The 21,304-nt window shown below is 35.2% G+C and overlaps 1 protein-coding gene across 1 annotated transcript; it reads right to left on the reverse strand.

The window, feature by feature from the left end:
- Positions 1-4,998: 4,998 nt before the first annotated feature.
- Positions 4,999-14,185, reverse strand: LOC114406168 (protein NRT1/ PTR FAMILY 5.4-like). Its single transcript, XM_028368765.1, has 4 exons — positions 13,996-14,185; positions 13,679-13,896; positions 7,300-8,716; positions 4,999-5,380 (listed from the first exon to the last, which is right to left on the reverse strand). The coding sequence occupies exons 1-4, from the start codon at positions 14,102-14,104 to the stop codon at positions 5,331-5,333; spliced, it is 1,794 nt and encodes a 597-aa protein (XP_028224566.1). The 5' UTR covers positions 14,105-14,185; the 3' UTR covers positions 4,999-5,330.
- Between the last annotated feature and the right edge of the window lie 7,119 nt (positions 14,186-21,304).

Genomic DNA, 21,304 nt, shown 5'->3' on the forward strand with positions numbered 1-21,304 from the left:
TTTCAATAAAGAAAACTTTTGGCATTTTCATAAAATTTGGTGAGAGCTTCTTTCTGGGTTTCTTGTTGAACCAATCTCAGACTTATCAAGGTAATCCTTGTGGCGTCTACCCTAACTTATCTTCCTTCATCGGAAGTGGCGTCTACCCTGACTTATCTTCCTTCACTGAAAGTGGCGTCATCCAAAAACTTTGCAGCCTGTATCAACCGTTCTGCCCCGTAAGGTTCACATCACTAAGACTAGTAAGTTTAATAATGAAAGGTGCCATTAAGCAGAGGCATACTTCATTATAAAATCAAATAAGAATGTGATGCCATTAGAATTGAACTAAACATTCAATGTAACAACATATAAATTGGTGACATGCTAATAATTAAAAAAAAATAAAAATCACCAAAGTATGATCCAGAACGAGATATTCCAGAAACAATAGTGTGCAACATGGTTCAATTGACTTTCCAGAAGTGTGTTAGTTTGGACAACAGGGCAAGAGCACCAACTTGATCCTGGCGAATCTTATTAAGTTTCTGAGAAGCTAAGTTTTCTTTGGCTTTCTGTTGTTGTTCAGATCTTTGGCTCTCAATTTTGCCATAGAACTCATCCAAGGCAGCATCAAATGTCTCAAACTTTGTATAATCCTTTGACTTAAATTGGTTGAGTAAGATGGGGCAGAACTCATCATACATCTGTATCAAAAGACACGGGTGTGTAAACACTAAATTCCACAAAACCATCTGATTAAGAAGTTTGTTTTTTCCATTTTCTCACCCATATTTACGATACTACTAAAACTATACAAAAATAGAATACCTGGCTAACACTTCTTGGTTGAGATATGGAAGAATCCTTCCCCAGATTTTTGTTCTGCATCAAAATGTATCCTTCAGGGACTAATTCACCTAAAATAACATCTTGCATCCAATCTTCAAGCCTCACAACAGCTTGGACCAACGCCTGAACAGTAGCATCATCCCACGTTCTATCTTTTGAAACTTTTGTACTGGGGATTAGGCCAGCATCTAATAGTATATGTTCAGAAAGTGCACGTCCATAACCAAGGGCCTCCCCAAGGACAATGTTCAATGTGGCAGATGATTTCCTATCTAATAGTATACATCTTCTCCTCTGAACACAAGAGGAACGTCAACCTTCAACAGAGCGTTCGAGGGAGCCCTAATAAAAGTCACATTCAATGGCGCATCCGTCCCAGCTTTCAAATGAATCTACGAAATGAGGGAGAGGATCTTCAAAAGTTTAACACTAACCATCATCATCAATTTCAACACAAGCATTGCATCACAACAATCATCAAATTCATAGGCACAAGATCAGTTATCAAACCAAAATGATCATATAATATAAGTATATAACTAATGAGAAAGAGCGAATTGCGCGGGGCAAGAAGCGTATGGTCACGACGAAGTCGTCCTCGGAATCGAAGTGGGTGCAGACTTGGAGGTGGAAGAGACGGGAGATGAAGAAGGAGCGGCCGAGGTGGTTGACGAGTTTTCTGATCTGGTCGGTGCAGCCGGAGATGAGGCGCTTGTTGCCGCCGCGCTAGCCGTCTTCTTGCTTGAACACGATGCTCCGAAGCCGGAAAAGTGGCTGCAGAGCCTCACTTGCTCGCTCAGGTACAGTGGTAACGGCGTAAGCTAGGGCAGAAGAACGTCGAGCGCGCAATGGCTAAGTGTTTGAAAGTAGTTCAGCACGTATAGCTAGCAGGGGCCAGGGCATATGACGAGACATAATTAAACTGGTGTATGAAGACGGGCTTACGCAATAGCCGTCGTTGACTTATTAACCCTAATTACAAAATTGCCACTACCTTACATTCTAAGTCATTATTTCTAATCGTCTTAGAATGTGTGACGTAAAAAACATTATTTCTCTTCCAAATTACAAAATTGCCACCACCTCCTATTCTAAGATGATTCTTCAGAATCGTCTTAGAAACAACGTTATAAATAATCACTTTTCTAGTAGTGAAGGAAGTTATTATTGATTTTATGTACGGTATATGAAGGGTAGATGAGATTTTTAATTGAGTTGGTTGTATGGTTTTTAATTGAGATTACTTTGTTAACATTTTGGTAACATGTTGGTTCAATTAGTGTAACCAAAAACACCAAATGATTTAATTAAAATGTGAGCTATTAAATTTTCACATTTTTCACGTAAGTGTACAAAATAAAAAATTATACATGCATATTATTGTTTAACTGTCATGTAATTATTAAATAATCTTTAGGTGAAAAGAAGTATTTTTATAATAATTTTTAATTTCGCAAGGCTTTATATATTATATATAATCGTAAAAAAACAATATTCAAATTACTATAATAAAATTGCATCGTAATTATATATAATCAACCCACCTGATTTGATGTAATTTTAAAAGAATATGATGAGATAAATATCTCATTGTATCCACACTTCAAATGAAATCCAAATAACTTTGGTAGTTGATTAAAAGAAGTAGGATAAAATATAATGATATTCTTTTCCAAACCACTTGCACCTATGGATATTATGATATATACTAATATTGTATTCAAATCAATATTCCTTGCATTGATCTTATATCAATCATAAGTTATATATCTACTTAATCAATAACAAAGAATCATTCCTAATATATATCATGTTTACAAATAACAAGCAAGCCATATAAATTATATATAATAAGTTGTGCAAATATTTCAAATAATAAACTTAGCACAATATTAATTCTTAGTCTTTGGACAGGGAAATTAATTTGTAGTTGGTATTCTCAAAATCAAATATTCTTAACTAATTCTATCAAATAAATAGTCTTTCTTTGGACCGACTATTATTCACATGAAAAATATTTTATAATTGTCACATATTTATTATCACATGTATCTTATTATTTGGTCAAATTGCACCCAATCATGCCAACTATAAATATGAAACATTAATCACGACAAGTAAATATTACATTTGTAAATGATGTTATCACACTATATCAAATTTATTATAGCATCACTGATTCATGTATCAAGGAACCACAAGACATATAATTCATCTAAAAAAAATTACATGTATGTAATATCAAGACGATGACATCCAAGGATTTCCAATTACATATAATGATTTGTATAAAAGTATATGTCTCTAACTTTGTACTGAACATAATCAATTTTATATAAGAAAAAAATTGAATTCTAAGAATCATCAATGGAGATTTGCTTTGATACCACTTGTTGGAATATTTTTAATCATTATTTTTATTCTCTATGCAGAAACTAAAAATTTATAGGTACATATCCTAGAAAAAATCACCAAAGGCCCTAAAATCTATAACATATTGGATCTATGGTTAGTTCCTGTTCAAAATGTTTTTTGATAATTTGTGGAATAATGAAAAACCAAAAACCTTATGGTTCTTCCTCAACCAAAATCTCTTTATTCCTCAACTGAAAATTTTGTAACTCTTAAAATGAAAAGAAGAAAAACTATATGTGATAACACAGTATATTGAGACTCATAATCTTTTTATATAGTGTTAACCTAATAAGATTCTTATTATTTGTCTCATGAATCAACACTAACTTGTGTGCATTTAAACTCATTTCATCTTATTTAATAGTTTAACCAATACATTTAATTTAATCACATAAAATAAAATCACTAATAATAAATAACTAATATAATTATCTTATAATATTAAATCATATTAATTATTGAAATAGAAATTTTCAACCTCTCATTTATATATATAACAAAAATGAACCTCAACTGAAACATACAAGTCAAGCTGACTCTATTATCCCAAGGTCAGCTTAAGGCCCAAGCAAGGGCTTTAGGCGCCTTCATAAAAAGGCCCCAAAATTTTTTTAGTACTAATATACCTAAAACAAATTTATTGTAAAATTATATTTGAAAATAAATTTTAATTAAAATATTATAAGTAACTTTTAATCTTTTTATTGGTACCGTAAGTAACAATTAATGAGCAAAAACTCTTCACCAATATCATAGCTTTGTTTAGAAAGAAGAGATTTAATAGTTAATAGTTAAAGAATCCAAAAACTTTTCTTTTATTTCTATTCTCTTTATTCTTTTCCAATTTAATCCTAATTCTGTCTTCTTTTGTGAGTGTCTCTCATACTTCTCTGTCTTCTTCTTCTCACCTGCTTCTTCAGTTTACTTTATTATTGTTTCACTTTGACACATTAGCCAATAACTCCCCAATACCTGTTTTTTTATACTCATCACTTATGTGCGTGTATCTCTATTTGGAGGATAGAGGAAACAATTAACGTTTCTTTCTTTTGAGTGTGTCAATATCAGGCAAAAACCAAAAATAGAACTTATTGTACTATTATTTAGTCAAATTTTCTTTTGTTAAGATAATTACATACTTACATGTTCCTTTATCAAATTATAATTGCCTTTAATTTCTATTGAAAAGTGTTAATTTAATAATCTAAAATCTTATACATACAATAATAGTCTCCTTATGAATTGCGAGATTGATCTCAAAATAATTTATGCAGGTTTAACAAAAAGGTTGAAATTTGAAAATTAGGTTTAAGCACATACCAAAGAAGAGAAAGAGACTCGAGACTTCAAGATACTACGATCAAGTTCATTTTTTTGACAACTAGAATCAAGTTTTATTGTTATAGCTCATTCTTATTTTATATACTCATCTTTGTAGTGTTTTATATATTATAATTTTTAATTTCATACAAAAATATATATAATAAGTATGTCAACTAGAAAATATGAATCAGGCTAGTCAAAACTTCAGAAAAAAGAGAAGAGTCGAGGCTTTAATTGCATCACAAAAAAGAGCTATGGATAAATTTATAAAAATAGATGAGAAAAATGAATTAGAAAATACAGGTGGGTGCTCTTTGAATGAACAAGATAACAATTTAGATATAGGTGAAAACAACAATAGAGAAATAGTTAGTGATGAGGATAATTATAATTCTGATTCTCAAACTCATGACAACGAAGATGAGATTGGAATACTATAGGATTCTACTTTTGAAAAAATATATATGATCCAAGTCAATAAAAGAATATTGATACAATTTTGAGAGATTTATTAATAGAAAATGACCCTATTAAAGTTAGTGATATGGATTTTCCATAGAATAAATATTCTAGACACTTTTCTTTATCAAATTACATTAAAAAATTGTCTAATGAAGAAAAAAAATAAAAAAAATGACTAATTTATCCTAAAGATTTGGATACAGTCTTTTTGTTTTTGTTCTAAATTATCAATGCACTAGATAACAAGCAGCCATGTTGCGTCACGAATGGTAAACCTGAAAATCAACCTGTATTGAAAATCATACATTCTCTTCGTTTTCTTCAATTCGTTCTTCGATCATAATCGTATCTTAAAAAAAAAAAAACAGGGGTAAGTTAACTATTAGTATTTCATAATAATAAGGAAGTTGATAAATAAATAAATAAAGCATGAGAAAGACATTCACGTGCACTCATCATATGACAATAATTATGAAATATTTCAGTAATAAAATTGCATATTTCAATTGGTTAAAAATATGTTTTAGATATTTGATGATTAGTAAATTGTGTTTACACTTTTAATAATTTTTTTTATTGAGTCTCTAATAAAATAATAATTTTATTTTTAATTTTTGTTATTTTTTTATTCCTTGATAAATAAATTTGTTATTAGTTTTTTCTAAAAGAACTACTAACAAATGAAAATAATTTATCAGAAAACGAACATAAAATTTATTAATTTATCAAGAATTATAATAAAATATCAAAAACTAAAAATAAAATTATTATTTCATTAAAAATTTAATATAAAAAAATAAACACAAAATTCAAATATTTATTAGGAATCCAAATTATATTTAACGTATTTCAATTTGAAACAAAGTAGTATGCAGATGAAGCAATGCTAATCCAATCCATGTAAGCCTAAATTTATAATTCACTTCATGGTGGATATGACAAGTAGGGTTGGAGTATCTCTGATCATGCTAGATATATAACCAAATCAATTCATGCAAATATTTCCAAAAAAAAAAACTTTATATCGAACTAAGTACATGCTTTCAATTTCATCACTGCTCAACTCATATATATTCAACAATACCATAAAATGCATGTCTTATGTCATAGTAATTCACCTCAATCATAATCCATAGCCATTCACTTTTGCTAAAGAATTCGGTAAATATTACATTTAGTACTAGCATTTATTATTACTAAGAATTAAAGGTCTTCATGAATAGGAAAAACAAAAAAATAAATAAATATAGGAACATCTTTATTGACTAGATGAAGTGCCTTTCAAAAAAAAATTTAACTAGATTAAGTTATCAGTGTAGGTCCTAAATTCGATTATGTAAAGTTTGTTCAACATGATTAAGTAACTATATATAAATAGAAGATAACGTAGGTTAGGTTGTCCGGTATATATATATATATATATATATATAGAATAACTAATTAAGCTTTTGAACTCTTCGAAATTTTTTGCATTCAATATTCAACTACATTGCGGTGTATTTTAATAACAAATATCACATTCCATTGTAAAAAGTTAAATAGAAATTATGTAACTGTAACTTGCTCATTCCTTTCTTTGTAACAATGGCTAGCTATATGCCTTTCGCTAATTTTGATAAAAGAAGCAAGACTTAAAGAATATAATCAAATTCTAATAAACATGCAAGAACAAATCATTTTATATTTGAGGCCGGAAGGAGTAATGGTTAAAAAAGTAAAGAGGTGATTAATTAATGTAACTTGCTAATTTTTGTACCATTTTCTTCCTTCCACTGATACCATTTTCTTAAAAATAGTTATACTTGGACACAACAACATTCTAGATACAATAACAATAAGATTTTATCCCACTAAATAATATCAGCTATAAGATTAACAATATTCTAGATATCCTATTAATTACTACCCTCCATATGTCTATAGCGACTAGTTAGCTTCTTATACATTAAACACCTATTACTTCTCACTATTATTTCTTTTTTCTCTCTCAATGTTGATTAACAAACATTTTTCCTTCTTTTAATACTTTCATGTAGACCTCATCCAGGTTCTTATTCATTGTTTATGAAAATTTACATATTGTTTAATTCTCAATATTTTAATGGAAAATGTTGATAAGTGTCTTAAAAATACTAATTAATTAAAGAAAAAAAAAATATTAGGATGCAAAAAATAACATAATTTCTATTTTGTTTCCCTTATGAACACTTAACAAAATCCTAACTTAATACTAATATAAAGGAAAAGAAAGAAACGAGCTTTTGTTACCTAATGGGTCCTCCTCTTCCACCGACAATGCTTCATTAATATCTTCCGCACGAGAATCATGTGAGTCTGATGGATGAACATTTTCCAATGGTTGCTCCTCTGAAATTTTTTCATCCTCCGGACACTCTTCCTTGTATGTATATCTAATGGAATAGTACGCAAAAGCGAGAAGGAACACACCGTTCAATATTCCCAACATCAGATAGTAACTGCCCAAACGGCCATCGGTTTCGTTGAACCAGCTACTGAACAGAAATGGTATAATGAGGAGTTTGCCACACCCAATCACCAATTCAGTAAATGAATCCTCAAAAGACCACATTGAATTCGCTACTTGGCCATGGAACAAACTCGCCAACCCACCTTCAACAAGTCCCTCCGTCATTCCCAACAGCGAAAATTGTGGAATTAAGGCCACTGTCGTGTTCTTGCCAGGAACCTCCATATGCCATGCTACGAGGCTGCAAATTACCGCACAAACCATGCCAAAACCAATTCTTACAATTGTGGCTGCATTTCCTTTTGGCTTCCTACCATCGTTAGCTTTGAAATTTCTCAAAAAGCATCGAAATGGGAAACTGATAATAAAGAAGATGAATGGTGAGATAAGTTTCACGCCCTCCTTGATCAAAAAAAGAATACCGATATCATTACCATTGGTAGTGATATTTGATTCCATGCTGCCGCTTGCTTGTGTAAGAAAGAAAACGTTCCCTGTGGCCACTAGTAAACCGTAAGCAGAGAAGGTAAAGCCGAGGTAGATCATAGGAACAAGGCTCTTCACTTCCCTCACTTCTTTTACTGTGCAAAGCTTCCCATTCTTTTCTTGCGTCTCGGGACTCATTTCTTCTTCTGCTTTAACTATAGCCGCTTTGTCCAACCACCTGAAAAACCGCGGAACTCGTGGCGATAACCTTAATCCTTTACCATGTTTATATAAATCATGGTTCTTATTATGCTTATGATCCTTCCAGTAATAAAAATTCGGTGAGGGTGGATACTTTAAATCCCGTTTCCCAAATGCTGCCTTGCATATTCTAAAGATCATGCGTAGATTGCTTTCGTCACTCAATTTTTCGAGCCTATACCACTTACAACCAAAGAGGAAAAACATATAAGTCCCTCCCATGAGAATTGCCCCAAATCTAAAGCTTTGGTCGTACGATTCATGAACTTCAATGGTAGTATAAGCGGTTATGATATATCCAAGAATCGATGGAGCGAACAACCAGATATTAGTAAGAACTGTACCCTCATGGTCGTGTTCCTTTTTCTCTTTAATTTTCTCTTGCAACTGATATTTGTAAAAAATTTCTGAAAGCTTTTGACCACTTTTCCCTAATGCAAGGAGGAATATCCCTGCATAGACCACTATATCTGTTGAAGCTGATATAGATGTCCATAGTAGCATTAAACCCTGAAAATAGAGTGAGTGTTGGAAATAAGGCTTTTATGTTTAGGAAAAGTGTTTAGGAATATTGGAGACTTTGAATAGACACTTGATAGGAAGGAGAATTCTTTATGGAGGAGAGAACTTTGTATTTTTGCTTGATACAAATGTGTAGGATTACATCTCTATTTATATTACTCTAAGGAGAACTCTAGACACACTAATTCTAGAGAGTTCTCAACTCTAGAGATCCAAAGAGTATTCTAGAGAATATTACAATCATAAGAAATATCTAGACACTCCAAACATTACAAGAATTCTCTAGAAACATGACCCATAATTACTTAAGCCCAAAATAACTAAGTCCAGGGAACCAAATAATTAATTTAGGCCCAAATCAAGTTTATATTTCAACATCCCCCTTAAACTTGATTTGTGACTCCAAGCATACTCCTTAGCTTCACGAAAGTTTCCAACTTGAGTGACTTTGTGAAAATGTCGGCAGCTTGATCTTGAGACATCACATACTTCAACTTTACCTCCTTCTTCTCAATGCATTCTCTTATGAAGTGGTAACGGGTGTCAATGTGCTTACTTCTTTCATGAAAGACTGGATTCTTTGCCAAAGCGAGTGCTGATTTATTGTCAACACATATTTCCATAGGTTCTTCTTGTGGCATTTTTATCTCTTTCAACAACTTTCTTAGCCAAATTGCATGACAAACGCATGATGTGGCAGCGACATACTCGGCTTCACAAGTTGATAGTGTGACTATTGGTTGCTTCTTTGACATCCAAGTGAAAGCATTATCTCCCATAAAGAACACAAAACCAGTAGTGCTCTTTCTATCATCCAAGTCTCCACTCCAATTGCTATCACTATAGCCAACAATGTCATAATTGTCAGAAGAGTAATAGTGCAAGCCAAAGTTTGTTGTACCTTTGATGTATCGAAGGATTCTCTTTGCCGCCTTGAAGTGAGTTGTGGTTGGAGCTTCCATGTAGCGACTTACTACTCCTACAGCATAGAGAATATTCGGCCTTGTACATGTCAAGTAACGTAAACTTCCAACCAAACTTTTGTAAAGAGTTGGATCCACATTCTCTCCTTTTTCATGCTTGCTCAACTTGCTGCCACATTCCATCGGGGTGTCAACTGGATTGGCGTCATCCATCTTGAACTTCTTAAGGACTTCTTTGGCATAGCCTTCTTGGGTGATAAAAATTCCTTTGTCTTCTTGTTTTACTTCGATGCCGAGATAATATGCCATGAGCCCCATATCCGTCATCTCAAATTCATTTGACATATCTTTCTTGAACTCTTCGAACATGCTTGGATTGTTCCCTGTAAAGATCAAGTCATCTACATACAAACACACAATCAAAATATCTCCACTTTGCGCTTTGATATAGAGCGCATGCTCATATGGACACTTGATGAAGTTCTTGTCTTGAAAGTATTTGTCGATTCGAACATTCCAAGCTCTCGGTGCTTGCTTGAGACCGTACAACGCCTTCTTCAACTTCAAGACTTTTTCTTCTTGCCCTTTTACTTTATAGCCCAGTGGTTGCTCAATATAGACTTCTTCTTTGAGAAAACCATTCAAGAAGGCTGACTTCACATCCATTTGATAGATCTTCCATTTATTTTGGGCTGCCAAAGAAATGATCAGTCTAATAGTTTCAAGACGAGCAACAGGAGCAAATACCTCATCATAGTCAATTCCTTGTCTTTGACTATAGCCTTTAGCCACCAATCTTGCTTTGTATCTCTCCACTTCTCCTTTAGCATTCTTCTTTGCCTTGTACACCCATCTTACTCCAATTGCTTTGTGTCCTCGTGGAAGTGTAGTAAGTTCCCACGTATCATTCTTCGTGATTGACTTGATTTCTTCGTCCATGGCGTCTTTCCACTTTATGTTTTCCGTCGCTTCTTGATAGCTTAGAGGCTCACAATCACCAAAAAGACAAAAGAGGTTAATGTCGTTTAGGTTTTTGGTTACCTCATAAATCTCTTCAATGCTCCTTAGTCGCGGTGTCCTCTCACTTGAACTTGTTTCATCCAGCCTTGGTGTCGGTGAGGCAGGTGGTGTAATATGTTCCTCTATGATTGGTTGTTCAATTTCATCATCTTCTTCAAAATAAGGAAGAAAATCATACTTATCTTCTTGAACACTCCAATCCCAACAATCTTCTTCGTCGAACTCCACGTCGCGACTTATGACGATCTTTCTACTATTTGGATTATAGAGCTTGTACCCCTTGGATCTTGAGTCGTAACCCACAAACACGTACTTCTCACTTTTATCATCAAGCTTTGTCCTCTTTTCGTCTGGAACATGGGTATAGGCAATGCTTCCAAACACTTTGAGGTGAGAGATCCCGGGCTTCCTTCCACTCCATGCTTCTTGTGGTGTCTTCTCATGCACGCTTCTTGTTGGAGAACGATTTGTTAGGTAAACTGCACATGCCACTGCTTCAGCCCAAAACTCCTTCGGCATCTTCTTGCTCTTGAGCATGCTTCGCACCATGTTAAGTATGGTCCGGTTCTTTCTCTCTGCTACTCCATTTTGTTGTGGCGATCTTGGCACTGTCAGTGGGCGACGGATTCCATGGTCTTCACAATATTTGTTGAACTTATTTGAAGTGAACTCTCCTCCTCGATCAGATCTCATGGCCTTGATGGAAAGACCACTTTCTTTCTCCACGAGAGCTTTGAACTTCTTAAAGTTTTCAAACACTTCTGATTTCTCCTTCAAGAAATAAGCCCAGGTTTTTCTGGAATAATCATCAATAAAGAGGAGAAAGTACTTATTCTTACCAAATGAGTTGGGTTTGATTGGTCCACAGACATCGGTGTGTATGAGCTCTAGCGGCTTTGTTGCTCTTGTTGTTGATTCCTTTGGAAAACTTTTACGAAATTGCTTCCCAATTAGACATCCTTCGCAAAGTTGGTCTGGGTGGTTGATGCTAGGCAAGCCTCTCACCATCTCCTTCTTCGCTAAACGTTCTAGACCGTCGAAGTTGAGATGCTCGAACCGTAGATGCCATAGCCACGAAGAGTCGGTATAGCAAGCCTTGAGACACTTTGCCACATCATTTTGAATGTTCAAGAGGAACATTCTATTCTTTGACATAGGCACCTTAGCAATCAAGTTATGTCTACAATCTCTTAAGAAAAGACTATGTTCTTTCAAATGGATGTCATAGCCTTTCTCTAATAATTGTCCCAAGCTCAAAATATTATTCTTCATGTTAGGCACATAGTAGACATTGGATATGAATTGATGACTCCCATTCTTCAAACGTATGAGAATTTTACCTTTGCCTTTGACTGGTATCTTTGAGTCATCTCCAAATGAGACATCGCCAGTTGTCGCTTCATTGATCTCCACGAACATGCTTTTATCGCCGCACATGTGGTTTCTTGCGCCGGTGTCGAGGTACCACTTGTTTCTTTTCTCTTCAAATTTGTTTTGGCACGCGAGTAGCAAAGTTTCTTCTTCTCCGCCTTTTTCTTCTACAAAGTTAGCTTTCTCTTTAACCTTCTTCGAGAATCTACACTCGGATGCATAGTGACCAATCTTGTTGCAATTGAAGCACTTGATTTGTGATTTGTCATACCTCGACCATGAATTTCCTCTTCCACGACCTCTTGTTACTTGTGGATTCCAACTTCTTTCTCCATTGTTGAATTTGTTGGAGTGGTTGTTGTAACCACCTCTTCCTTCTCCTCCATGTCCTCGTCCACGTCCACGATCTTGGCCGCGACCTCGTCCTCTTTGGCTCTTGTAATTTGCATAGTTTGCTTCCTTTACGTTGAGTTGTAGTAGTTGCTCCGTAGCCTCCTTTTGTTTAATTTTTCTCTTTTGTTTTTCTTCGTATGCTTGTAAGGAACCCATGAGTTGCTCAATAGTCATGGTCTTTAAATCCTTGTTTTCTTCAATGTTGGTAACAATGAAGTCAAAACTTGGATTTAAAGTTCGAAGTATTTTTTCCATGACCTTCACCTCATCAACATCTTCACCATTTCTTTTAAGTTGATTGACTACGGCCAATACTCGAGAAAAATAATCAGAAATTGACTCGGACTCCTCCATAAACAAACGCTCAAAGTCACCTCTAAGAGTTTGAAGACGAATCTTTTTTACCTGCTCAACTCCTTTGTTGCAAGTTTGAAGCTTATCCCATGCTTCTTTGGCCGTCGTTGCGTTGGATATCTTCTCAAATGTATCTTCATCCACCGATTGATAAATGAGAAAGAGAGCTTTCTTGTCTCTCTTTCTTGACTCCTTCAACGTCTCCTTTACACCTTGGCTTAGCGAGGCTTCATCTTGCTCCTCGAAGCCATTCTCTACGATATCCCACACATCTTGAGCTCCTAGTAGCGCCTTCATCCTGATACTCCAATTATCATAGTTGTTCTTTGTGAGCATCGGCATTTGGAAAGGAAAACCTCCATTCGCCATCTTTTGAGGATCTTGAAGCTCTGATACCAGTTTGTTGGAAATAAGGCTTTTATGTTTAGGAAAAGTGTTTAGGAATATTGGAGACTTTGAATAGACACTTGATAGGAAGGAGAATTCTTTATGGAGGAGAGAACTTTGTATTTTTGCTTGATACAAATGTGTAGGATTACATCTTTATTTATACTACTCTAAGGAGAACTCTAGACACACTAATTCTAGAGAGTTCTCAACTCTAGAGATCCAAAGAATATTCTAGAGAATATTACAACCATAAGAAATATCTAGACACTCCAAACACTACAAGAATTCTCTAGAAACATGACCCATAATTACTTAAGCCCAAAATAACTAAGTCCAAGGAACCAAATAATTAATTTAGGCCCAAATCAAGTTTATATTTCAACAGTGAGCGTTTTTAGTAGTATTGTCAAGTTCTGATTGTGAGGTACATAGCTAGGCATACTAAATGGAATCCAAAAAAAATGAATAATGTATAATATACTATATAATAAGATTTTACCTCGATGGAAGCTGCAGCGCAAAATGTGATCATAGTGAAACAACCCGTATATTCTTTGGATATTGAAGATACAAAAATAAAAAGGATAGATGATAGAACATCTTGCAGATTCGTAACAACAGCAGCTATCCGCTGATCGTTGCCCCTTGAATCTGTGAGGTAATCCATCAATATAAACACCACCGATATTTCAACAAATGTGTAGCTTGCAACCAAACCTGAAAATATATTGGGGAGAAAGAATTAAGTTAAACTCTAGCTAGCTAGTTCCCGTAAATAACACAATCAGACAATTAGTTGTGTTCCTCAATGATTACCACCAATGAAAGGTAGAGTCTTTGAGAAGACCCATAGATTACGGGGTGAATCTATTGTGGAATGGAAGAATTTCTTGAAATTCTTCTTAAGAGAAATTGAGGTGTTCATTTCTGAACTGTTTTCTTCACAACGTTAGATGTGGGAATAGACCAATGATATTATAATAGCTTGACACTAATAACATACCGAGGTGACAGAATGACACATTTTACATGCACTGGGTTAGATATACTGAGTGAGACGCAAGAAAGAAAATAAGACAAGTCAACACGCGTTGTTCAAAGCAAAGATGTCAATTTGTTGCACCAGAAATCATCGTTTTTACACCATAGAGCGACCCCACTGTCAGTTCATAAATAAGAAAGTTATTACTCATTTTATGTATGGTATATGAAGGGTAGATGAAGTTTTTGATTGAGTTGATTGTATGGTATTAGAAGGGGCAGGGAATATATTATCTTATGATAGAAAGAATTGCGTAAATAGCTTCTCATTTTGCAAGGGTTGGATAACTTTTGTACCTTGTATTCTCTCTCTTTATATGCATTTTTGTAGATAAAAAAAAAAGTTATTATTGGTGACATTCTTCAACGATTAACGGCAATGAAAGGTAATGAAACCGAATAGAACATGGAATGAAGTTATTGTTAAGAATTTCTTCATAGATACAATTGTAAGCAAAGAAAAGCAGACGACGAAAGTTCATGCTAATTTCCAATCTTCTTTGTGCGGGTCAACTTGGAAATAATACATCGTATAAAACCCGCAACCAAGGAACTCTGAACATCATTAATAGCCAATAGAAAAATTATATATCTCCACTCCGTTTTGGGATGAAGTTATTGTTAAGAATTTCTTCATACATACAATAGTAAGCAAATAAAAGCAGATGACTGTGTTCAAGGTAATTTCCAATTTCTTTGTGAGTCAAAATGGAAATAATACGTCGCATAAAACACGCAACTAAGGAACTCGGAACACGTGTGTGTTTTTTTTTGTTTTAAAGTTTAATGGTTATATACTAGTTCAAAATAGTTTACATTATCATCATAGTAATTTTTTAAAAAATTATCATAAAAGTCAACAAATTTAATATATAAGGATGATTGTAATTGGATGACAATATTAAATTATTTTATACTATCAATGTATAACCTCACTACTAAAGCGAACCCCCCTTACATTAGTTTTATAATGCATACTATAATGATTTTCTAATTAATGTTATTCAGCATGATGTTAATTAAATGTAAGTGTATTCAACATTTGTTCAAAACCAATGTTGAATGTTGAATGTTGAAAAAACGACAGTTCCTCTCAAACTCTGCGGTAGGATAGGCGACATCTACATGAATCAAGGTAATAGTTTTAAAAACTAGATCAATCCTATCCATTTGACTAGTCAAATTGGAAATCAGTGGTTTGGTCACACTACTAAAAAAATGTTTTTTTACAATTCTCCATCAACACGATTGCTAGAAATCGTCATTAAGTGGATTGACAATGATGGTGGTTTTTTAAAAACATGGAATAATGAGTTTAACTACGATTATTTTATAAACCATAGTAAAAGAGTAAGTTGAACGACATTTTTTTAAAAACGGTCTTAGTTGTGAATCTTTTCCAATTGGCCTACGCTTATCTTCCTCACTTACGCACTTTTCCTACTTTGAACCCTAGTGGCTTTTGTTCTTGTGCCCTCGTTGTCACTCCTCTTGGATTGCACTCATCATCTTTGTCTTTGTTGCGTGGTGTCACCATCGCTATCAAAATGTTGCGGAGGCTTCTCTCTTCTCACCTCAAAACCCTAGCCGTCGCCACCATCGCCACTCCCCAAATTTGCCACTCTCTCTTGCTCCTCCCGCTACTTCTTAATCCAATCCGATACTCTTTTTTTTTTTCTCATTCACTATTTCCTAAATCCACCAGATGAACTCATCTTATTTCTTCAAGATGCTATTATGATCAAAAAGATGGTTGGGGACATAATGCTAATCGCTACTGGCCACGAGCGCAAAGAGCTTGTCAAAGGTGGAACTCACACCTCCAACACACTCACTCTCAACCTCACGAGAGAATTGTAGAGGATATACGATAATATGATTGTATTATTCATAACCCAACTTCTGTACAATCATTCCTATTTATAATATCAGAATCCAAACAGCTTGCTTTCTAAACAAAAATAACAACTAACAGAACAAAAATAACAACTAACAGAATTAATCCTATTTATTTTTTAATTCCTTTATTCCTATTATTACAATTCCCCTCCCCGTCAAACTAGGACTTGTCCCCAAGTCCTTTACAAAGCTCTCCACTCAAAATCTGGTTATTGTCTTTGCACCTCGTGTAATTCTTTCCAAGTTGCATCATCAGGGTTGGTTTGTTCCCACTGCACTGATACTTCAGTAATGGCTTTATTGTTCTTCTTTTTCACTCTTCTATCCAATTTGGCCATTGGTGTGATCATTAAGTCTCCATCTTCATTGAATCTTGGTAATTGTTCTGAAAGTACATGGTCACCATGATGCTTTTTTAATAATGACACATGGAATACATTGTGAATCCTGGTGTCTGCCGGAAGGTCCAATTTGTATGCTACCTTCCCTATCCTTTCAATAACCTTGTAGGGACCATAATACCTCACCAATAGCTTGTGAAAGTATGTATTTGCCAAGGAGTGTTGCTTGCATGGTTGAATCTTCAAGTACACAAGATCTCCAGAATTAAACTCTTTGTCTATCCTCTTCTTGTCTGCATACATCTTCATTCTCTCTTGAGCTTTACTGAGTTTTTCTTGCAACATTCTTCCAATCTGCTCTCTTGTCTTCACAGTGTAATCTACTGCCTCAATTAGAGTTTCTCCCTTGTCTATTAAATTAGGACTTGTAGGTCCATACCCATATGAGGCCTCAAAAAGTGTCATTTGGGTGGTTGTATGAAACTTGGTATTATACCATAGTTCTACCATTGCTAAATGATTTGTCCACTGTTTGGACATATTTCCTGTAGCACATCTCCAATAAGCTTCTAGGGATTTGTTGAGATTGTCAGTCTATCCATCAGTTTATGGATGGAAGGCTGTAGATCTTAACAATTTAACACGTGACTGCATTAAACCTGTCCAGAAAGTGCTTTAAAAAATTGTATCTCTATCTGAAATGATTTCCTCTAGCCATCCATGCAATCTCACAACTGTGTCATGAATAATTATGCTACTTTTGCTGCACTAAATGGATGTCCTAAAGCTATGAAATGGGCATATTTAGTAAATCTATCTACCACTACTAATATGACATTCATCCCATGAGACTTCGGCAAACCTGTGATGAAATCCATAGAGATTGAGTTCCATGCTTTATCCGGTATAGGTAGAGGTTGAAGAAGCCCTGCAGGTAACTGATTTATTGATTTGAATCTTTGACAAGTGGTGCATTCCCTAATCCATTTCTTTACCTCCCTTTGTTATCCTTTCCAATAAAATTGCTCCTTAATCCTTCGGTAAATGAGTTCAGTTCCCGAATGTCCTCCAATGGGTGAATCATGAAAATGACTTAATATTTTGTTTCTTAAGTCCTATTGAGCCCATATGACCATTTTACCTTTTCTTTTCAACAACGTACCATCAAAAGTGAAATGCTTATGGGGTTGCAAAGTAAGTCTTATCTTATCCACCAATTTCTGTAATTTTGAATCTGCCTTCCAAGACTCAATAGCTTCAGTCATTAAATAAGATGAAAAGTGTAATATTGTCGCTATACTTGCATTATGTCCAACCCTCGACAATGCATCTGCCACCAAATTTTCCTTCCCTTTTTTATATTCTATGCTGAATCTAAGCCCATAAGTTTCTGTAGACCCCAATTTTGCATCAAAGTAGTCGAAGGCTGCAATAATAAGTGCTGAAGAGCTTTTTGATCCATCTTTATGATGAAATGTTGTCCCCATAAGTAGTGCTGCCATTTTTTTACTGTAAACAAAACTGCATGAAACTCCTTCTCATAAGCTGACAATAACTTGTACTTAGGTCCTATTGCCTTGTTGATGTAAGCAATAGGATGTCCATTTTGCAGTAGAACAGCCCCAATGCCTCCTCCATATGCATCAGTCTCAATGGTGAAGGTTTGTTTGAAGTTTGGCAACCTCAACACCGGTGCTGACATGAGCGCTTGTTTAAGGCTCTAAAATGCAGCTGCAGTTGCTTCAGTCCACTTGAACGCCTTCTCCTTTTTAAGCAATTCTATTAGTGGGGCTGCAATATTTCCATAATTCCATATGAACCTTCTGTAATATCCAAGACATCTTCTTAGATCAAATCATTTCCCAATGTTGAGTGACCCTAACTAAGCATGCAGTTGCATGATCACGGCAAAGACACTTTAGAATAAAGTACTGATAGCACAGTGAACACATAAAACATCATTAGGTAGATATGAAAACATTTACATCAAGTACCCCATAGGAAGAACCAACTGAGGATTTAGCTCTCCATAGCAGGGAAGCTTCCTTTACAACAATGAGAAGAAAAGATGAAAGATAGAAGAAATAAAAGTAGTGGGGATGTCTCCTCCACCTCTAGAAACCTCATAATCTCTCAAAATCTCATCCAAAGCTTCGCAAGATGGCTTCCTCATCAAGCTCAGCTCTCTCTCAGTCTCTCCACAGCTAAAAACTCCCAAAAAACTTAACAACCCCTCCAAAATTGAGATTTCAGCTTTAAATAGGCAATTATGTCGGTGGGCGCGCGTTTAGCGGAAGATGAGCTCGCTTAGCGCGCGTAAGTGACTTTTGGCATAGCGTAAGTCTTCTTGCTTAGCCTAAGGGTTAAAGGCAGTGCGCTTAGCGAGTTGACACTCACTCAATGCCTCTGTACAGCTCATCCTTCTTCTAGATTCTTCTGTGCGCTTAGCCGAAGGATAGTGCGCTTAGTGGATGGCTCGCCTAGTGCGTGGTGTGGCTCAGTGAGTTCATAAATTCTGTACTTCACCAATCTTGCCCATTTTTCTTGAAATTGAAAAGGAATTATCATTAAATACACAAAATTAGGATACTGAGTACCTATTACTTAAATTAACAAAAAGTAATTACACTGCTACCAAAAACAACTATAAATGGGAGGAGTCATATACAATTTACAACAGTTTCTTACACAAAAGTTAGTCATATTGACCGACTAACAAAATCTCCCAAATTTACAGTTTTGCTTATCCTCAAGCAAATACATAACAACTCACTGGTCCTCAAGTGACAAAACATACAGTTATTATGTACAATGGTGTATGATTCACAAAATATTAATTACATGATAACAAATGAAACAAAAATGCTTTTATCAATTGCTTTTCACAAGACATGCAATTTTTCAGAGAAAAGAACATGTTAGTCAGCAAACACAACTAAATGAAGCTAGGCAGGAGATAGATTTCATGGAAAGATACTTAACCAAATTCTCACAGCCACTATATCACTCACGCACAAGTGTTTAAGCTAGTTAGCAATAACAACTAACAAGAGGTCCAATTTTTGTACTTCATCTCATGCCATAAAGTTAGAAATGCACAAATTGAATTAGAAGGACTTTTATTTGCTTGTAGTGAGGCTTGGCTACAAAAAAATATTGGTTTTTCTAGGATGCAAAAGCTTGAATTCTAAGAGAGCACAAATCCTAGACTTACCCAATTTGTCTTTTCAATCCACTTAGCCCATTCACTAGCCTTTCACTTGACTTTGTTTTAACAACACACACTTATTTGAACTCTTCTTTCCCCCCTTTTTTAACACATAAAACATTTTATTAATTTTCCGTATATGTTTTTGTTTCTTACCTTTAAAATTATCCATCAAACCAACTCCCCCAAATTTGGGGCAAAATTGTCTTAAACCCATGTGCTCTCCTAAAATCTAAGCAAGGTAAATGGAGATGACAATTTCAAAGCTTAAGGTTTAATTTGACAATTACAATTCAGTTCACAGATGGGTGAAAATGATATCATCATTGATAAACAGGTAAGCTTTTTAGTCAAGTGGCTTGTATATACAACAATGGCCTTCATCATATCCACATTTATGCATTTCATTCTAAAATTCAGAGATTGATGCAAAAATCATAGCTCTATGCTAGTCGTTCTCTCAACAATTAAGTTCACACTCGCATCAGGTTACGGTTCAAGCTTTTCTTTCTCAATCAATCTGTCCACTAACTAACATTTCTAATTGTGATCTTACTTTCTTCTTATTTCTCATCTACATAAATGCTCATTCAAAACTCATGATTTCAACACATGCTTCACCCATTCATGCAATCAATTCACAAAACCAATTTCACAAAAAAAAAATAATTATGTTTGCATTGCATACTCAGATAATCAAGTCAAACTGTTCAGTATGCTTTAAGACATGCATACTACTATCCACAATCAAAAGTAAACCAATATCACAACAAAAAGTGTACTAAAGACATAAGTATAATAATTATAATATTTATAAAAAAAAAACAAGAACATGAATTTAAAACCTTTGTGACTAATCATTCTGCTGGGTATCCTGATCCTGAGTGGTCTCATCTATAAAATGTAGCACAGGAGTGGTTGGAGGAGTGGTAGTCAGTCCCAGGACTGGTGTGGCAGGGTCCTCTGGAATCTCCAGCAATGGAGTAGAAGGGTCTGTTGACATCTCATGCACTTGTGTAGGAGGGTCTGCTAGCTGTTGAGGAGAAGATTGATCCACCACTGGTGAGGGTGGATCTGGTGAAATTTGTGGTGACCTCTCTGGAGTTGCAACCTCCTGCCTTACCTGTGTCCCTCCTGCCTTAAAAACAAATGGCTCAGGGATGGTGGCCTCTGAAGATGCATCATGTACCTGCTGAAGTACCTGAGCATTGGGACCTCCACCTTCCCTCAATAAGAGAAGGCTGAGTTCCTGGCCAGGCTACCTTTTCCATGAACTGCTCAACTGTCAAGATGGTTCCTGGTGGAGCCACAACCTGCAGTCTCTGCATTAATAATACATATCCCTAATAAAGACTCTGAAGCATGGACTCAAAGCGTTGAGAGTCCTGGGCAGATGGGCCTGGAGAAGTTGGTGTAGGAGTAGCAAAAGTGGAAGGGGCTGGTGGAGTAGAAGAAGAAGGAACATCAGTTGGTCGAGCCCTTGCCTTCCTTGCCCCTCTAAAGTTAACTATCAGATCATCCATATTCCAACAATTTTTCTTAATGTAGGCCAAGTTAATGGTCGGGCTCAGGCTCTCATAAGTCAGAGTGTCAGAGGTAACTCCTCTAGCTCTGCAAAGGGCAGTGATCAAGGCTG

Source organism: Glycine soja, chromosome 3 (assembly GCF_004193775.1).
Source record: "Glycine soja cultivar W05 chromosome 3, ASM419377v2, whole genome shotgun sequence".
Taxonomy (NCBI): domain Eukaryota; kingdom Viridiplantae; phylum Streptophyta; class Magnoliopsida; order Fabales; family Fabaceae; genus Glycine; species Glycine soja.

Bases quoted from the DNA above. Each gene is read 5' to 3' on its own strand.
- LOC114406168 (XM_028368765.1), bottom strand. From the start codon at position 14,104: ATGAACACCTCAATTTCTCTTAAGAAGAATTTCAAGAAATTCTTCCAT. The intron at 8,717-13,678 runs GTAAAATCTTAT...CTCTATTTTCAG, and splicing joins GCGCTGCAGCTTCCATCGAG to GGTTTAATGCTACTATGGAC. The intron at 5,381-7,299 runs GTAACAAAAGCT...TTTTTTTTTAAG, and splicing joins GGAAGAGGAGGACCCATTAG to ATACGATTATGATCGAAGAA.